The following is a 16,144-nucleotide window of genomic DNA, read 5'->3' as shown; positions in this document are numbered from 1 at the left end:
ATGCACAATTTCGGGAAAGCTCTGGAAGTAGGTGCACTTGCAAATATGCACAGTGTCCAGGAGTTCCGGTCCCATGTCTCTCGTGACGGCTGCGGGTCTCAGCTTTGCTGTGATCTCGTGTCAGCCTCAAAGACGTCTGGAAGTCTGTGTCCTGTGTCGCAGATTCTACGGGATCCAGCGGGAGCCTCGAAAATGCAGACCAGCAAGATGCTTCTTTGGTGCCTGTTTGAACAGGGGAGTCACTCCTTGACCCCAAGGGAGATCCTTCCGTCTTCTAGTCGAAATAGAATGTCGAAGTTCCAGGATATATGTTGCAGAGTTCCGTCCAGGGTAATCTAAAGTCCTAGGGACTGGGTTCCTATACTTATACTAAGTTTAGGGGATGGACTAACTCTAAGGTCCCACCTATGGGAGGACCTGGGGAAGGGGTGGTTAACCCCTTCCCCTTTGTCCAGTTTTGCGCCAGAGCTGGGGCTGAGTGCCCCAGCAACTGGTTTGAACTGGGAAAGGCACAGGAACACCTTGTGTGCCCCAGGCACTGTCTGAAAAGCATTCACTAAATGCACCCACCCTGCCCCAATACACTAAAGCCTGTCTGGGGAGGTGGTTACACCTCCCTGTGACAGGAACCCTATTGTCCAAGCCCCCCCTGCCGGAGTTTCACCCAGCAGCAGGAGGTCAGACTTGTGTCTGTTGTAGCAACATCCATTTTGTGAAGCTGGGGCTCTTTTAAACTATTACCGGTTAAGTAAAGGTGTACATGTCTTCTCCCTCTAGAAGGGTGGAATTCTACCCCCGCCGCCAGGACTGGCGGGGGGGTTGGATTCCAAAGTGTTTGACTCCAAACATGACATATTTTGATGCAGCCATTCCAAAGTTAGCATTTACCGCGAGGTTATAATGCACTTAAAAGTATATTGTATGGCTGTATCACAGAACAGCTATAAGGAAGGGATTCCGAAAACTGCAGAAGGGCTCAGCTCATGCTTGGGCACCCTCTCACACAAAACCAAGCACTCTGCCTTTAGGATTGTCAAGGCCTGCCATAGGAGTGACTTATAGGTTTATATGTGTCTGTATATATAGGTAGATATAGGTATACTATATCTTAGTAAGGGGTGCTTACACCACCTTACCCAGGCTGCAGTAGCAGACCTGTGGTGCCATTTCGGAAGGCTTCCCAGGGGTGGCATAATACATGCTTCAGCCCCTGGTAGGCCTCTGGGGTACCTATGCCCTTGGTACCTAAGGTACCATATACGAGTGACTCACAAGGGTAACCCAATAACCAATCTGGAGTGTACCTAATGTACATGCAATCAGTTTAGAGAGGAAACAGCTAGGCTGGGGTCCTGGTTAGCATGGCCCCTGCCAGACTAAAGTCGATAAATCAGTGAAACACCAGCAAAAAGTGGGGGTAACCCTAGTAAGCCGATCCTACTCTCCTACATTAGTCTGTTGCTTGTATTGTAATTCATGTACTATTTCCCAACCTCCATCATTCCATTGTTTATGTCCCCCCCCCGTCCCCCCCCGATTACCCAAAAAAAAGCTATAAAGAACAAGCATTAAAACAGGCAGGAAGAAGTTGCCAGCATTGCAAGGACAAAAAAACTAGAAGACATTTTTTATGTGAAATATTTTTTTAGTAGGGTCATTCAGTTATACATAATGTCTTCTTGGTTATATATAAGGTAACAAAAATGCTTAACACTTTTTTATTATAACTGTCCATCTTGCTGCACGGCAGCCACAATGCTCTACTACATAGCTTAACGACATTGCCAAAGTCAATAGCTCTGGCTAAACACTTATAAAGCCCCAAAGGCGAGTCCTATTGGCTATCTCAATTCCTTTTTTTTTTTTAGTTTAATACGATGCCAATGATCAACAGTTACATTACAGACGGACATTATTTTTTGTTTTCTAAGCACGGGAAGACAAGTGATTTGCCCGCAACCACAGGATGTTAAGCCGAGACTTACCGTATCTCAAGTTCCAAAGCCCTCAGCTCTGGCTGTTACGCCACATCCTCTCCCTTCTCTTTGTCTGTTATTTCTTTCAATGGGAGCCAGAGTACTATTCAGAACTACACTATTTGTGGCTACATTCTTTCACTCTACTGCCTACTTCCATTCAAAGGCTGTCAAGTCCATTAGATCTGGCCTTAATATGGCGATGCATTAATGTGACTTCATCAGTGCATGTCTTTGTTTCTGGTGTTATCAGATTAAAGCCAAACCAATTAATGCTTGTGTTAGTTTAAGAAAAGTGGGATATATATGTATAGTACCCAGAGGTAGTTGCCACTTGGTAGTTATAGTTAGGATTGTGTTTCCATAGGAAATGCCTTTTTTTGAGTTGCTAATAACTTTGGCACAAATCTTAGGACGGGCAAAAAAGCTAACACCAATTCATGGCACTCAGCAACACTGGTGAGGACTGGGAAATGTCAATCACAAAAAAAACAGGTGTGTTGCCTCAAAGAAGACAATCAAATAAAAAGCAGGATTGCACATTTCCATTACTACCTAGACGAAAAATACAATAAAGCCAACATCAGAGACAGATTAAACGCAGACACTGTACTAAAAAGACTGTCACAAATAGTCACATGAGCCATTGCCCTTACTCAATAACAATGGTAATGAGGACAAAGCTTAGGCAGATAGCCTCAACAACTGACTCTCCACTGAACACCACCATGCAGACACAACCCACAGCACATTGAACCATTCAGAAGAGCTAGCTATGAATGGCTCAAGACCCACCCACTATATAAGGTCTCTTTGAGAATAACCAGCACGTTTTAAATTAACCATCAACAAAATGTGGTTCCAGAATGAAATCACAATGTTGCACCCTATTGCCCTATTGGATAACAATTTGTGGCAGTCACGTACAACAATAATCCAATCATCTGGCTTTAGCCTACTTTGGATTTTTCTGTAGTACCTAAACCACTTTGTTTTGATTGCACTAGTTGTGTTCCATCCAATCTGCAGTCATAGATTCATTAGCAGGGGCTGTATTACACAAAGTTCCCCTGGGACGCAACAGGCGTGTGCACCCGCTTTGTGTGCCCTTAGGACACTTTGGTATTACAGAAGGGACCGCAGATGCTTTTGCGACTCCTTCTATAACACTGATAGTGCTGGCGCACATGTGCCTCAATGCCATTATGTGAGAGTGTGTCCTCATTGGATCGAACCACGTGCTCTTTACATCTGCGCCAGCGCCGTATTATGAACACGGGTGCAAAGAAGTCATCAGGAGATGCACTGTCAGTATGCCCCCAGAAGGCAGCGCTCAAGAGGTAGAGAGGGCGTCCCATGGACCCTAAGAAATCCCACTGCAGGAGGGTGCAGTCATTCATTGCACCCGCCTGCAAGGGGATCGCTCTCCCCTCTTGAAAGTGCCGGTGGGTGGTCCCGACACAATGAAACACAGAGAGGCTTGTAAACAGCTGCTCCGTATTTCACTTGAATGTCCTGCCGACACAGCTGCTCAAGTTCGCGGCTGCCCTGAGGACAGTGCAATCACCATTACAGGGCACATTTTCCCTGTTTGTGGTGTGCTGTCAGGGGAAACAGGAAAAATTTGCCCTATAACAAATCAATTTCCAGCTATTTTTTAAACGAAACATATTTGCCTTTGTTTTTGTAAGCGATGTATACACTTGTAACACTGCTTCTGCAATTACAGGTTTGTTAAAAGTTGTCCGATAGCGGCTTTGCCCGCTTTACTTTTGTCAACAAACATGCATAGTCTCTTCATTATAAAATAATTGTTCCTGAATACAAAGAGGCAAAGTACCAATGGCAAAAATTAAACACATGATTTAAAAATAGCTTTAATGTTCTTTCTTTAAATAGAAACATGACAGAAATATACACATCAGAAGAAGAAATACTTCATATTCCAAAATATGCATCATATTACATGATGGTAATCAGCATAACATTCATCCATCACAAAACTTTCAAAAACATTCTCAGTATGTCTAAATGTGTTTGAGTTTTGGAGTAGAATTAAGTAACGGCGTTGCATAGTCTTGTGGGGCTACCATCAGTAGACATGTACCTGCCTAGGACATTTTGTAGAGGTGAGAGCAATAGGCAAATTGGATTTCAGAATCAATATTACCAGTAATTCTCAAACCCGTCTTCTAAAGCAAATTTAATATATAATCCTAACAAAGGCCTTTTAGCAGATCATGAAAGCTTTAGTTCTCTCATGTATTCAATAGGGCCTTACGCCTTGAAAATATAACTCCTGGTGCCCAGGGACACCATGTTTTAAGTTCTCTGTATTTCTTGGTAGGCTTCATGAGATTTGCCATCAAGTTAATTTTCAGTTTCATATATTGGACAAAGTGGAAGACCGCAATCACTTGAAAAGGAAAGTCAAGGACTAAAAGCATGGTGGGCCTACAGAATACGGCTATGTCAGATCAATTCTGAGGCATATTTTGAAGCTTCCTGTGGGATATACGTGACATTTTAATTCGTGGTTTACAAATTCAAATATCTTTTGGATCCATCCTGCTATCTAAAGGGGTCACAGGGCAGAGAATTTTGCAAATATGTCTAGGCACCCGCATAAACATATTCACAATTTTTGGCCATATTTAATCCTAGTCCCAATTTGGCCTTCTGCTTCTCGTCAATAACATGAAGTTGTCCCTAAAAGTATCCTTCAAGGATGACAGCACCCTAAACAAATGGCTCCCAAAAACAGATCACAAGGTAAATAAAAAGATGACCTGGATGATTAAAATGTACCTGGTTGGTCCATATAAACAGATATTAAGGACAGTATCTTTGACACTGATTTGAAGACCAAATACAGCAAATATGGCAGAGCAATGGAGATTTTAAGATAACTATGAAGTGGGTCCATTACAAGCTGTTCACCTTTTAATCTCAAAAACGTCTCAGTGCAACAATTGGAATGTGTTTAAATAGAAGCATGAAACCAGAAGACAACAATAAATAATTTTGCGAAGATATTATGTTGTATTGCTGCTGATTTGGAGTTTTGCCCGTACCACCAGCAAGCCCTGCTAATTTAGTTTACACTAGACTGTATGACCACAATATCATTTTTTTCCCCATGTTTTCAAAGTTAGCAAAATTGTGTTTTTTGTTTCCTCCTAGGTGCCTATAAAGTAGTAAAAGAAATATATAATATCTGCAATAGATCTACGACTTCCCAGGTTTGGAAATTTGATCTTACAGACAAATTAAGGGTTGAGCCCACTGAAATGTACGTATTTATAATTATAATGCACTTCTTTAGGGTTCGCATTCCTGATTTCCATGCCATGTTTTCAAATATCTTGGGTGGAATAGAAGAAAGTAGATGAGTGCTGTGGAGCACAACTGTGAATAAGAGACAAAAAAGGACTGTAGACTCTTGGGCCGGATATATACCCTGGCAGTCGTCTGCCGTCAGTCACAGTGGCAGAGGTGATCCCCCTCCTGACACCCACCAAATTAGAAGACCCCCCGATCCTGCTGTGATCTCTGTGCCTTCACATGAGCTGTCGCCACAGCAGCTCCTGTGAAGGCACAACCAGTTCGGTGTCAGGCTGCTGTCTTTCAGCTGTTGCACACCAAACATTTTTGTTTTTGGGAAACAAACTCCCAAATTAGGCTGTTGTTTCTGAAATACAAAATCGAATGTCCCCCACAGCTTTATAGCTTTCTCCCACGGCGTATGGGGTCATTATATTTTTTTTATTGTGTGTGATCGCCAGATTTTAATTGGTGGTGACTGGCAGAAAAAAGGGCATAAATGAGCCCGCTGTGAACAGTGTGGACAGCCTGATACCCTTACAATAACTGCCCCTCCGCTATCGGCCATCAGAGTATGTTTTTCAATGGTGGAGCCAACAGGGGCACTCCCATCAAATAAATACCGATCCACCTGTCTCAGAGCAGACTGGGAGGACGGAGGGTTTGGCAGACAGGGTACTCTGTCTTGTTTGCGACAGAGTACCACGTCCACCAAATTCTAAATGAGGCCCCCAATCAAGGATTGAAAATCTGAAATTTATTCCACGGTCTGCTCACCTGGATTTAGGTTATGCACATTTTTCAAGTTTAGGTTAGGTTAGGTTTGCTTAGCTAAGATAAGTTACGCTTGACTAGGTTAGGTTATGTTAGGTTAGGTGATGTAATTTTAAGTGAGGCTCAAGTTGATTGGCCCATCACCTCTGAACACCAAATCCTACTGGCACATGTGTAACAGGCCCCAGGAAGAATCCTGTAGCCATTCAACCTCTTCATCTCAAGTACTTTGTGACAGAAGAAAACAGGAACGTGCACTGAGTGGATAGGGAAAAACAGACCCCATACAGTCTATGTAGCCCTGGGCAGGTGGAGGAAGAAAACTTTAGGCCCAGAGACTGTAACCTTTTGAGGCACACTGGCCTTGTGGCTGTTCTCACCCAGCCATGCGAGAAGCAGTTTCGTCTGCATATTCACCCTCTGTCCGAATTGAACACAAACTGCTATTACACTAAGAACCTATGCCAAGAGCTCTGAAGCTACTTCTACCTATTGTGTGAACCATTGCGGCGTCCATTTGGGGGTGTATTCATCAGAATTTTGCCTTGGGCAGATGTTGGAGGTTCTAGACACACTTAAGATGCATCCGGTGACAAATATGATGAAAGAAACCCTGAGGTTGGCATTCAATATATTGATCTGTGGTGGGATTACAGAAAGCACAGAATTGTCCAAGTTGGTTTGCTTGAATTTTTTTTTTAGTAACCGACCATGGAGAGATCATCGCACGTGTGTTGACCTGAAAGAGCTTAATCTATGATCACTATGATGATCAGGCCAGATAGAGACCAGTCTATACAGTGGTTTTGAATGGCATATCATCAAGTTGATCTCCATCCAGAAGAGAGACATTTAACATCTTTATGGCATTCTACAGAGCCTAAAAATACCACAGGGTGTCCTTTCAGTTGGTAACAGCAGACACTGTCTTTCAATGGATATTGCAAAAGCTTACACACGTTTTGAATCTTATTTTTGCCCTGACATTTTTGCATTGTCAAAGTGTCTTAAGACACAGATGACAGTGTAATATAGCATTTTAGAGCTATGCAAAGTACCTAAGCACGCAAACAAGTAATATGAATGACAATTACCAGCGTTGGAATCCCATGGACGCATATTATGAAAACAACCACAGACACTCATGATGAAAAAATTCGAAATAAACATGTTTGGCTACTAATATTACACCAAAATTATCTGTTAGTTCCAAAAGGAACATGACAAAAATACTGTTGGCATTTAAGTGAGAGAGGTTCCTGCATCGGGTATTAGAAAACATTTGGCCCCAATCTGAAGGCAAAACAAGTAAATGGTGTTACAAAATCTAAGAGCTACTATTTTCACAGTTGAGAGGGGAAGAAAACATTTACACGTATTAGACTGAGCGGTGTTTGTAAGACAGAAGATGGAAGCAAATATCAGATAGGCTACTGGCATATCATGTGAATGTGCAGAATGACTTACTTCCAAAGTTGCAGTTAGTGCAAAAAATGGAAAATATTTCCCTACAATTATTTTCAGAGTCTCATGCAGATCATAAAATAAGCCAAATAAAAATGATGAATTGTGCCTGATGAAAGAAAGCACAACTATGCAGCCAGTCAGCAAGCAGGGAGATGACTTAGCTGGTCAAAGAACCATCTTATCTATAACACCATGGGTTGTGGGTTCTGGTATATGCTTTTTTTTATATCCTTCATACGCAAACAGAAGGAGTAAAAGAGAGATTGGATTTTCTCTTGGTGCTTAAATAATAAGTGGTATTATTGTTTATTGCTTCATTACCAAAATCTTGTTGCAGAACTTAAACAGAGAGGGTAAAAGCCATGGGCGTCCGCAGGAAGGTGCAAGGGGGGGGGGGGGGGCTTGCCCCCCTGCATTTTTCACTTCTCCTTTAAAAAGAATTGCAAGCTTGCGCTGCCGGTACAATACCGGCAGCGCAAGCTTGAAATTTTTTTTAAATTAATTATGCCCCACCCCCCCCAACAAAAATCTTTAAATCTTTTTAATTATGCCGCCCTGAAAACATTTCAGCCGATGCCCATGGTAGAAGCCTATATGGAAATATGAATAACACCTACACTGTATAGTGTGAGCTGAGCCTTCACACTGTGGGCTGGTTGTACAATATTTTCACCAAATTCAATTAAACGAATAGACTAAGTCACCGGAAACATCATGAAATGGCAACCACTGTCAGTTGGATTGGTATGAGGTGGTTGAAAGCTTAGTTATTTTTAAACCCCAGTGGTGGTCCCACAACAACCACCAAAGGAAATAAAAAGTCAAAAACAAAAATCCCGAAACAGTAAACTGCACTGAGCATGGGAAGGCTGAAATAAAAGTAGTTTCCTGCCATTTTTAGTTCAAGGCCATACCTACCAACTTAAAGAACAATCTCACTGTGTGACGAGGGGGTGGGGCCCTGAAGGGGGTGTGGTCTTGTGCCGAGAAGTACCTAGGAGGCACTTTTGAACTCCACCCCACCCACAAGCACCCTCCTCCTAAAAATAAAAATAAAAAGTTTGCAGAGGTCCTGTAGTGTTTTCACACCCCTTAATGGATGGCAGCAGTTCAAAGCCTCAGAAAAAGAGCTGGAAAACAACTATTTACAGTGGTTGTCAGCTCGTTTTCCCTGCCACCATGTGATATCTGCTCCTCACCGGGAGACCGTGGGATGGGAGCCAATATCGTGTGTCACGCTGTGGCACTGTGTGAGTTGGGAGGTAGGGAAGACATTACTTGAGTATGCCTGAATCAAGAATGTTTCAGAAAAGGGGGTGGTGATGAACAGAGTGTCTGAATTAAGCAGACCACTCTTACCCAGTCCAAAGATCAGGGCTTGATCCATCACCGTTATTTAGCTCACTGCCCCATCCCAGCTCAGAACCTGGCTATATGCAAATTAGTCTGTCCCTGGCCCAGTGCATCATGGGAACAGGGCAGACCAAACTACCAAGCCAATTCTTCACCAGAAAGGAGACAAGCTTCCGGGGACCGGTTTCTGCCATTTTAGGCGTCGTCGGTCCGGCTTGCTTGAATCCTGATGGAGCAGTGAGCAAGGGACTCATGTCTGAGTATACCCTTCCACGCTTATGGTGGACAAAATCAAGAATGTGGCTTGTTCCTGTCATTGCTTGTATGCAAACATTTGGAATTATGACACTGGAATGAAGTGCAAACTCCCTAAGAATCAACATGGGGCAAAAATGTCCCTATTGGTAAAAACTTCACAAAAAAAAATATTTAAATCGATGGTTGGATGTGGAACATGAGACATGTAGACAGCGTGATAGAACACATATGACGTGACTCCTCCATCATCTGAGAAATGCTACATTTGGTAAAGTTTCCGCAAATCGGAAATGGGAGGCGTGCTATTATTCTTCATCACAGCCCCCTCTGTTATTTTTCTGCAGTCTCTCTAGCTACACTGTCCAAGAGATGGCTCTGCTCTGTAAAGATAAAAGAAGAAGCATATGTACCATTTATGCAAAGCCAGCAGCCGCCTTTAGGAGGTAGTACTAATCCCCATGCAGAAGCAATGCTTCTCTGTGGTTTCCAGCCAAACGGCAGGCACTTGAGAGAAAAACTCTGGTCCAGCAAAGGTGTGAGAGAACATTCTGCTAGCAAAGCTGTAAAACGCCCATCTGCTGAAGGTGGCATGTGGGCCCTCGGGAGATTTAGTCCCGTACCATGATGAACCATCAAAACAGGTACCGATTACCTACAATTTCAAAGTTCAACACAACAGAAATGAAACAAAGCACCAACAGCAACTGGTCCCTAGGAATCCTTGGAGTAATACTTCCGGGTCAGTGCAGGCAAGGTGTTTGACTTTACCAACAGAAGTCGCGGCTGGTAGCCAAGAACACTTGATAAGACTGAGGTCCCGGAGGAAGCCCTGTGATTATATGAAAAATCTGCAGAATCCTTTTCTTCATTCCTTCTGTGCTTCACATCCATGACAACAAATTCTACTTATTTTGGAGATCCCGACTGACACTCCAGTGTTCCGTGAGTCTAGGCCATTGACGAAGGCAGAACCTTTGACACGTACAGAATCAGTCTTTCATATCTCCTAATGTCAGTTGTGCCGTAGTCATCAAGAATGGGAGTCCAAGCTTCACCAAACTGCTATTGCTACGTCCTGCCTGCTTGGTGATCTGTGCCATTGGTGGTTTTGCTGCTGAGATGGTGAAAGAGTTTCTCCTGGAGCAGCTGCAGTTCCTTCGCAAGGCTGGTGCTGGTAATCGTGGAAGGACCCATCTGGCAAGGAGAAATAAGAGGAAATTAGTCGAAAAGCAATGGTAACGATATTGTGGCAGAGACAAAGTTCACACATTTAAATCCCCAGCGTTACTCAAGCTCTGTACCCAAAAAATGTAAAAGGACTCTCTATTAACCTCTTCAGCGCGACCGCGATTCCCCCTCCGGTGCTGGGCCGTAATAAAAACGGGCGTGGTCATGACGGAACGGTTCCGTCATGAGCACAGCTCAACCGTAGCTCATGACGGAACCATTCCGTCATGAGCATGGAAGGGGTTAATAATATATATATCTAGAGGAACAATCATTTTAGTTTTATGGTAAAAAGTGTTTTCATGAAAATGAAAAGAGTTCAAAAACAATTAACAATGGGGATTCAAAAGTTACTCAGAGTATCAGCATTGGGATTTGAATTAAACACAACACAAATATTTTGTAGAGTAAAATATACTGCAGTTGGGAATAACAATAATTTAGGGAGAAAATTAGATTTCAATTTAAAATAGGGATAAAAAGATGACAATATGACTGGACACTAAACAAATAATTTTAGGGTACAAAAAATTGGAAAGTCTGCACTACAATGAAAAATGGCTACCACTGTGGGATGTTTCGGGTCAGAGATAGGGGCTTTGAGACCCCTCTGACATTACATTTATATCCATGAGCTGACTGATCTAAGTATTCTATTTTTATCATACGTTTTTATAAATACTTGAATAACCTTTTGACATTTAATTTACTATTTGATATATATGTTATGTAACTCAGCGGCTTGTACCCACTTTGTTAAATAATTTGCTATTTCTGTGAAAGTGAAGTTTAATTAACTGCCTTAATTTCCAGAAAACACCCTAAGAGTACAAGCGTACTAAGCTACGAGAAATAATTGGTAATCATGATAGTTGACTCTCGCATAGAAAAGGCTTCCCTTGTAATCTGTCCACGTACTCCAATCATCCAATTCTGTTCTTCATTACTCATCCGTAGGAAGTAATGAAACCTAAATAGATCAATACTCACCTGAACTTCAGAATTGCCTCGAAAGTAGCATCTCTTCCAGAGATGGATCCTCACGCTTGTGAGAAGTGGAAGCAGCATCTCTCCGGAGTGGGGGATGGTGAAGGTTGGTTTGATGATCCGCAAGGACCTCTCGGGTTCCACCAGCAGACTCTCGGAAGACTGGGCTCGGCGGGAGCCGCGCCTTTGGTTTGAGGCATTCTTCCATGGAAGGAACTGAGTTTGCAATGTGAGGGATCCTTTCTGCAGTAGGTACACAACACAGGTTCCAGAGGAGAGTGGATCCACCTTGAAAAAGAGATGAATGTCTTACTAACCAATTACAACATGGAAGAATTGTAAGCATGCAGCACTGAAGTGCTGGGGCAGTTCATCCATATGGTCAGATTGGGGCGCGGGTGCAGGGTGCTAAACTTTATGAGTGGCACTACATCTGACAAAAAAATTTAATTAAACATAATAAAATTACAAAAATGGTTTTGGTGTAGATAGCTTGGTTTGCCAGCATGCCACTTGCAGCCAGAGATTCCAATACACACTCTGCCCAAGGGTGTGCATTATAAAGCAGGCAGAGGCAACTGGTGATAAAGTAAATATTTCAAAGTTTATATACAGTGATATATACAAAAATAATATTTTGTCTGTTTAATCAAATCACCACAAGACAGGATGAGCTTGTAATATTAAGATTTCCCCACATTGTATTTATGGTTTCATAGACGTTGTAGGTGAATTAATAATGTTGTTCCTCACATTTTTTATCCTTTGGGAGAAAGCAAAACTCGCAATCATGAAATCATGGAACAGCTGAAATGGGCTCACAAATAAATCAATTTGGCTTGATTGCCAAAGTGTTTTTTCAGATGTATGCCCAAATTAAGTCTGGAAAAAGAAGTACTATATGGGCGTATAATTTAGACATAATTTGCAAATCCGGAGCAATCCTATATACCTTTAAGTAACTTTTTCATCATTTGTGCAAGTGTTGCATAGTTTACATATGACTGGGTTATGAATAACTGTGAGTGGGTCAAAGTTTAAAGGGGTGTTACTGGAAATAGGTCCAGTCATACACAGTCAGTGGCCACAAACTAGGCAATTAATGAAATCAGCATTTTTTAAGTAGAATTTTATTGATTTTGAAAACATCTAACACACAGAACAGAGCTGATGTAAAGTGGGTATAAACTGAAATCCCAAATGCCAATCAATCCAGAATAATAAGTCATATTTACTCACATTTAGTCGCGAACATAAATCCTTAATGTTTGACTTTTTCCCATGAACCTTTTAGAGCTGGCCAAATGCCAGCTCAAAACCAAGAGATCCACTCAAAAACCTTTAAGTTTTCTTATAATTTCAGATGATTACACATCATCATCTCCATTGCATCCCAGTCTTCTCCACACTAAATACAATACCTATTAGACATGGCTCACCCACATACATTCCTAGCTAGCCTCACCCAGTGAGACTATGCTTGTTGTTATTAGGTTCAACTCACCCAAGGCCATCATCTATGGTAACATTGTCTGCTGGTGCTTCATTTCTGCAGTTGCTTGCCAATGGTGGGCGGTGGAATTCATTTTTATGGGACAGGCTTATTTTTCTATTGCATTAATTTGACCGAAAGCAAGAAAGAAGGCAAAAAAGGGAGAAACAAGGTGGAAGTGTGATTCAGGAAAAACAGTGACACAGGTAGAACGAATGGATGAAAAGGAACCTGCAAAAGATGAAAAGAGGGAAAGTGTACGCTGGTGGAAGAAAGGGGTATGAGGTGGGTTCAAGGCCGTCTGGGTAGTTGGTAACCCCCGGCATTAGAGAGTGCTGGAGGCAGGCTCCCAAGAACGACTTTGGGCTCCTCAATTTCATTATTTGTTTGTATGAATGAGTCACTGCTGATTGCAAGAAATAATCTTTCAACAGGGTTTATGCTATGCACTAGTCAGACATGGTTTCAAAGTGACCTATCAACTAAGCTACCAGAATGTGCCTCTTTGGTCAGCTGGTGACCATCACATGCAGTTTAGAAAGACCCTGAGCTGCTAAAGCTAACATGCATCGAGTTGCCTGTTTTATCTGCATGTTTTGGTATAATACAATCAAGCCAAGGCACATGGACAAGTCAAGTAGTCAAGTTTCCCTTAACTAAAAAAGTTCTCAAGAAGGCAGTCTAGCTCGCCATCAGTTGCTGGTAAGTGTCTCAAAACTATATAGAACTATTTTCATAAAGAGTTCAGTGTTTGTGTAACTTCAGTATGAACTCTCCCAATGAGATGGTACTAGAAACCTCCAGCTGAGACAGCTCAGTCCTTGTCTTTGATTGGCTCTTGGAGCAGATTTGTAGCTAAGTGTAGGCCTTGGTTGTCTGTTATTTTTGTTCTTGTATTTGCTGGTTGCTGAATACTTTTACCAAACAACTTTGTTGTTTCTCCTTGGGATTTTCTGAGTCATCTGACTTGTTGTGGCGACAAAGGTTTCTAAGGTCTTTTGGCTGATTTAATTAACTTTGTTTCATCCGAGCAGGGTTTGGAAATGTTAGTTTTGTTTCACAATGTGTGCCTTTTTTGTCATTTTTCTGAGAGCTGCTTCATCCCCGCTTTTGGGAACATTTCTAGGTTATATTGCTTGCAAGCTCTCATGGTCATTTGGTTTCCTGTTGTGCCTTTAGAGGGGCCCAGGGCAGCATTTCTGAATTTTCTTTTTCATGACATTGTCATTGTTTGCCCCATGACCTCTTCCCATACTGTATGCTTTGCCTTTGTATATGTGTGGAAGCTGCTTTCCTGTAATATTAATGCGCTTTGTAATCAAGCTGGAGCAAGAATAAATTAAAAAATCAGTTTAAAATACCAGGTCTCTGAGAAATCACAAGTATTAACATTTTATTTGGCAAATTATTAAATTGCGGTGCTTTTCTTCCTTTGCACCTTTTGTTGAATATGAGTGTGGCCATATTAATGTCCATTTTATTTTATATTATTTTTGCACCCTTGCATGTAGCAAAAAATACTGCAACACCATTGCTGTAAGTCTCGACTGACACAGTTCATAAAAAGCTTTTAATCACATACAAATAAATAGTGCAAATCATAGCATGAAAATTAGCTGTTACAGATAAAACCAGTAATGCTGTCTCACTGGCCGACTCAATGTGACCTCAGTTGTTTCTCTACCTCCAGCTTCCCTCATAGCCTTTGGGCGTCACCGAGCCCTTGTATTGTGCAATCTGCATCTTAAAGTAGAAGAAAGCAAGAATTTCTTGTACCCAAACTATGCTGGAGGGAGGACACCTGTCACTCAATCGTCCAACAATTATTAAACACGCAACCGCCATACCCAAACATATAAACTTCTCTTTAATTTCAAGTTTACTCCGATAGCTAATTAGGCGAGTCAAAGTGAATTGTGCCTCCTATTCCTTCTGGAAGTTTGTCAAATATGTTGTTCCAATACAAGCTCAACTCTGAAAGAGTACTAGAAGATGGTCTTGCTATCCACTTAGTATTTTTCTGTTGCAATATGGAAATCAAATATTAATTGGTACTGCAGCAGTGTATTCCTGGTGCTCTATGTGACAGGGTGTAGAATAATAAGTGACTAGCAAAATTCTTCTGTCTGACTAAGGATCAGCAGCCATCTCTCCCATCTTGCTGCCCATTCTACTAACCCATCCTGTAAACCCAATCCCAAATCACCTGGCCAATCCGGTCAACAGTGATTCGACGACAGCGAGTTTACCCCACCCAGTATGATCTCATGACGCTGATGACAGTGCACTTAACCAATCTTTTCTAACATCTATTATCCTAAAGAACAGAGGGCCATATTACCAAGGTGAAGTATCGCTGCTTTTTCGGCGAATTGTGCAGAGAAAGCGGCGATACTTCTAGCGCCCTATTAACAAGGGCATGTTAACGCCTGCCTCAAGCCCACTTTGCATGTCAGTGAGAAACATCGCTAATGACATGTAAAGTGGGCGTTCCCACGTCGAACCACATGTAAAATGTGGTTGGAGGTGGTAACACCCAAGGCAGGTGTTGGGAAAAGGAGACCTGCGATAAACTCTTTTATCGCAGGTCTCCCAACGCCTGCTCTGATCAGGTTTTAGGCATTGATAACATGGGGGTGTGGATCATAAAGCTCAATCCACCCCCCTATATTATCAAGGCACACATTAGCGCGTGACAACAACGCTTGTTTTCACGCGCTAATGTTCCCTATCGCCGGATTTAATATCGCCTACGTGTTGCACATTGATAATGATGCGCTAACACGGCGATAAAATCCGGCGATAGGGAAATGTGCAATGTGAGTTTTTTAACGCACATCTTGGTAATATGGCCCAAACTCTCTTCTATTTTTCCTGGAACCGGAATCGTTGAGATCAATGAACGTGGCTGGGACTGTTACAAGGTCTTGCCTCGCCTTGTAACAATACATACATACATACATAAATGCAAATTCTGCTATCTTCTATTTAACCAAAACATTAACAAAGACTGACATAGGCCTGTCAATGCTCTGTCCATGAAGGCTAGTGAAACTCAGCAAAGAAGTCCCTTAACTGCAGGAAAGAAAGCAGTCTTTTTGGGGCTTATGAAGCTCCTCCTGCAATTGTATGAAATATTTCAAAGTACTTTCTTGATAAAGCTGACCCAGACCTAAGCCATATTTGTCTAGGATAATGAATAATTGAGAGAGGGAAATATGGAATTATTTAATCGTGGAAGTCGGAGAAAACAGTGGTGCCCATGAAACGAGCTATACCTGGAACA

At 42.0% G+C, this 16,144-nt stretch overlaps 1 protein-coding gene across 3 annotated transcripts in view; it reads right to left on the bottom strand.

Annotated features, from left to right (window-relative positions):
* Window positions 1-9,009: 9,009 nt before the first annotated feature.
* MTMR11 (myotubularin related protein 11) overlaps window positions 9,010-16,144 on the bottom strand; it is a 238,245-nt gene continuing 231,110 nt past the window's right edge. For 2 of the 3 annotated variants that reach the window (XM_078670169.1, XM_078670170.1), the window contains exons 16-17: window positions 11,370-11,654; window positions 9,334-10,346 (exon numbers count right to left, since the gene is read on the bottom strand). In XM_078670169.1, coding sequence (XP_078526295.1) covers window positions 10,221-10,346; window positions 11,370-11,654 — 411 coding nt within the window. In that variant the 3' untranslated portion in view covers window positions 9,334-10,220. Of the gene's footprint in view, window positions 10,347-11,369; window positions 11,655-16,144 lie in introns of all 3 variants that reach the window. The other variant, XM_078670171.1, reaches the window with a different exon arrangement.

Source organism: Lissotriton helveticus, chromosome 12 (assembly GCF_964261635.1).
Source record: "Lissotriton helveticus chromosome 12, aLisHel1.1, whole genome shotgun sequence".
Lineage (NCBI taxonomy): Eukaryota > Metazoa > Chordata > Amphibia > Caudata > Salamandridae > Lissotriton > Lissotriton helveticus.
Note: the sequence above shows the minus strand (reverse complement) of the source record. Positions and strands in the feature narration are given on the sequence as shown.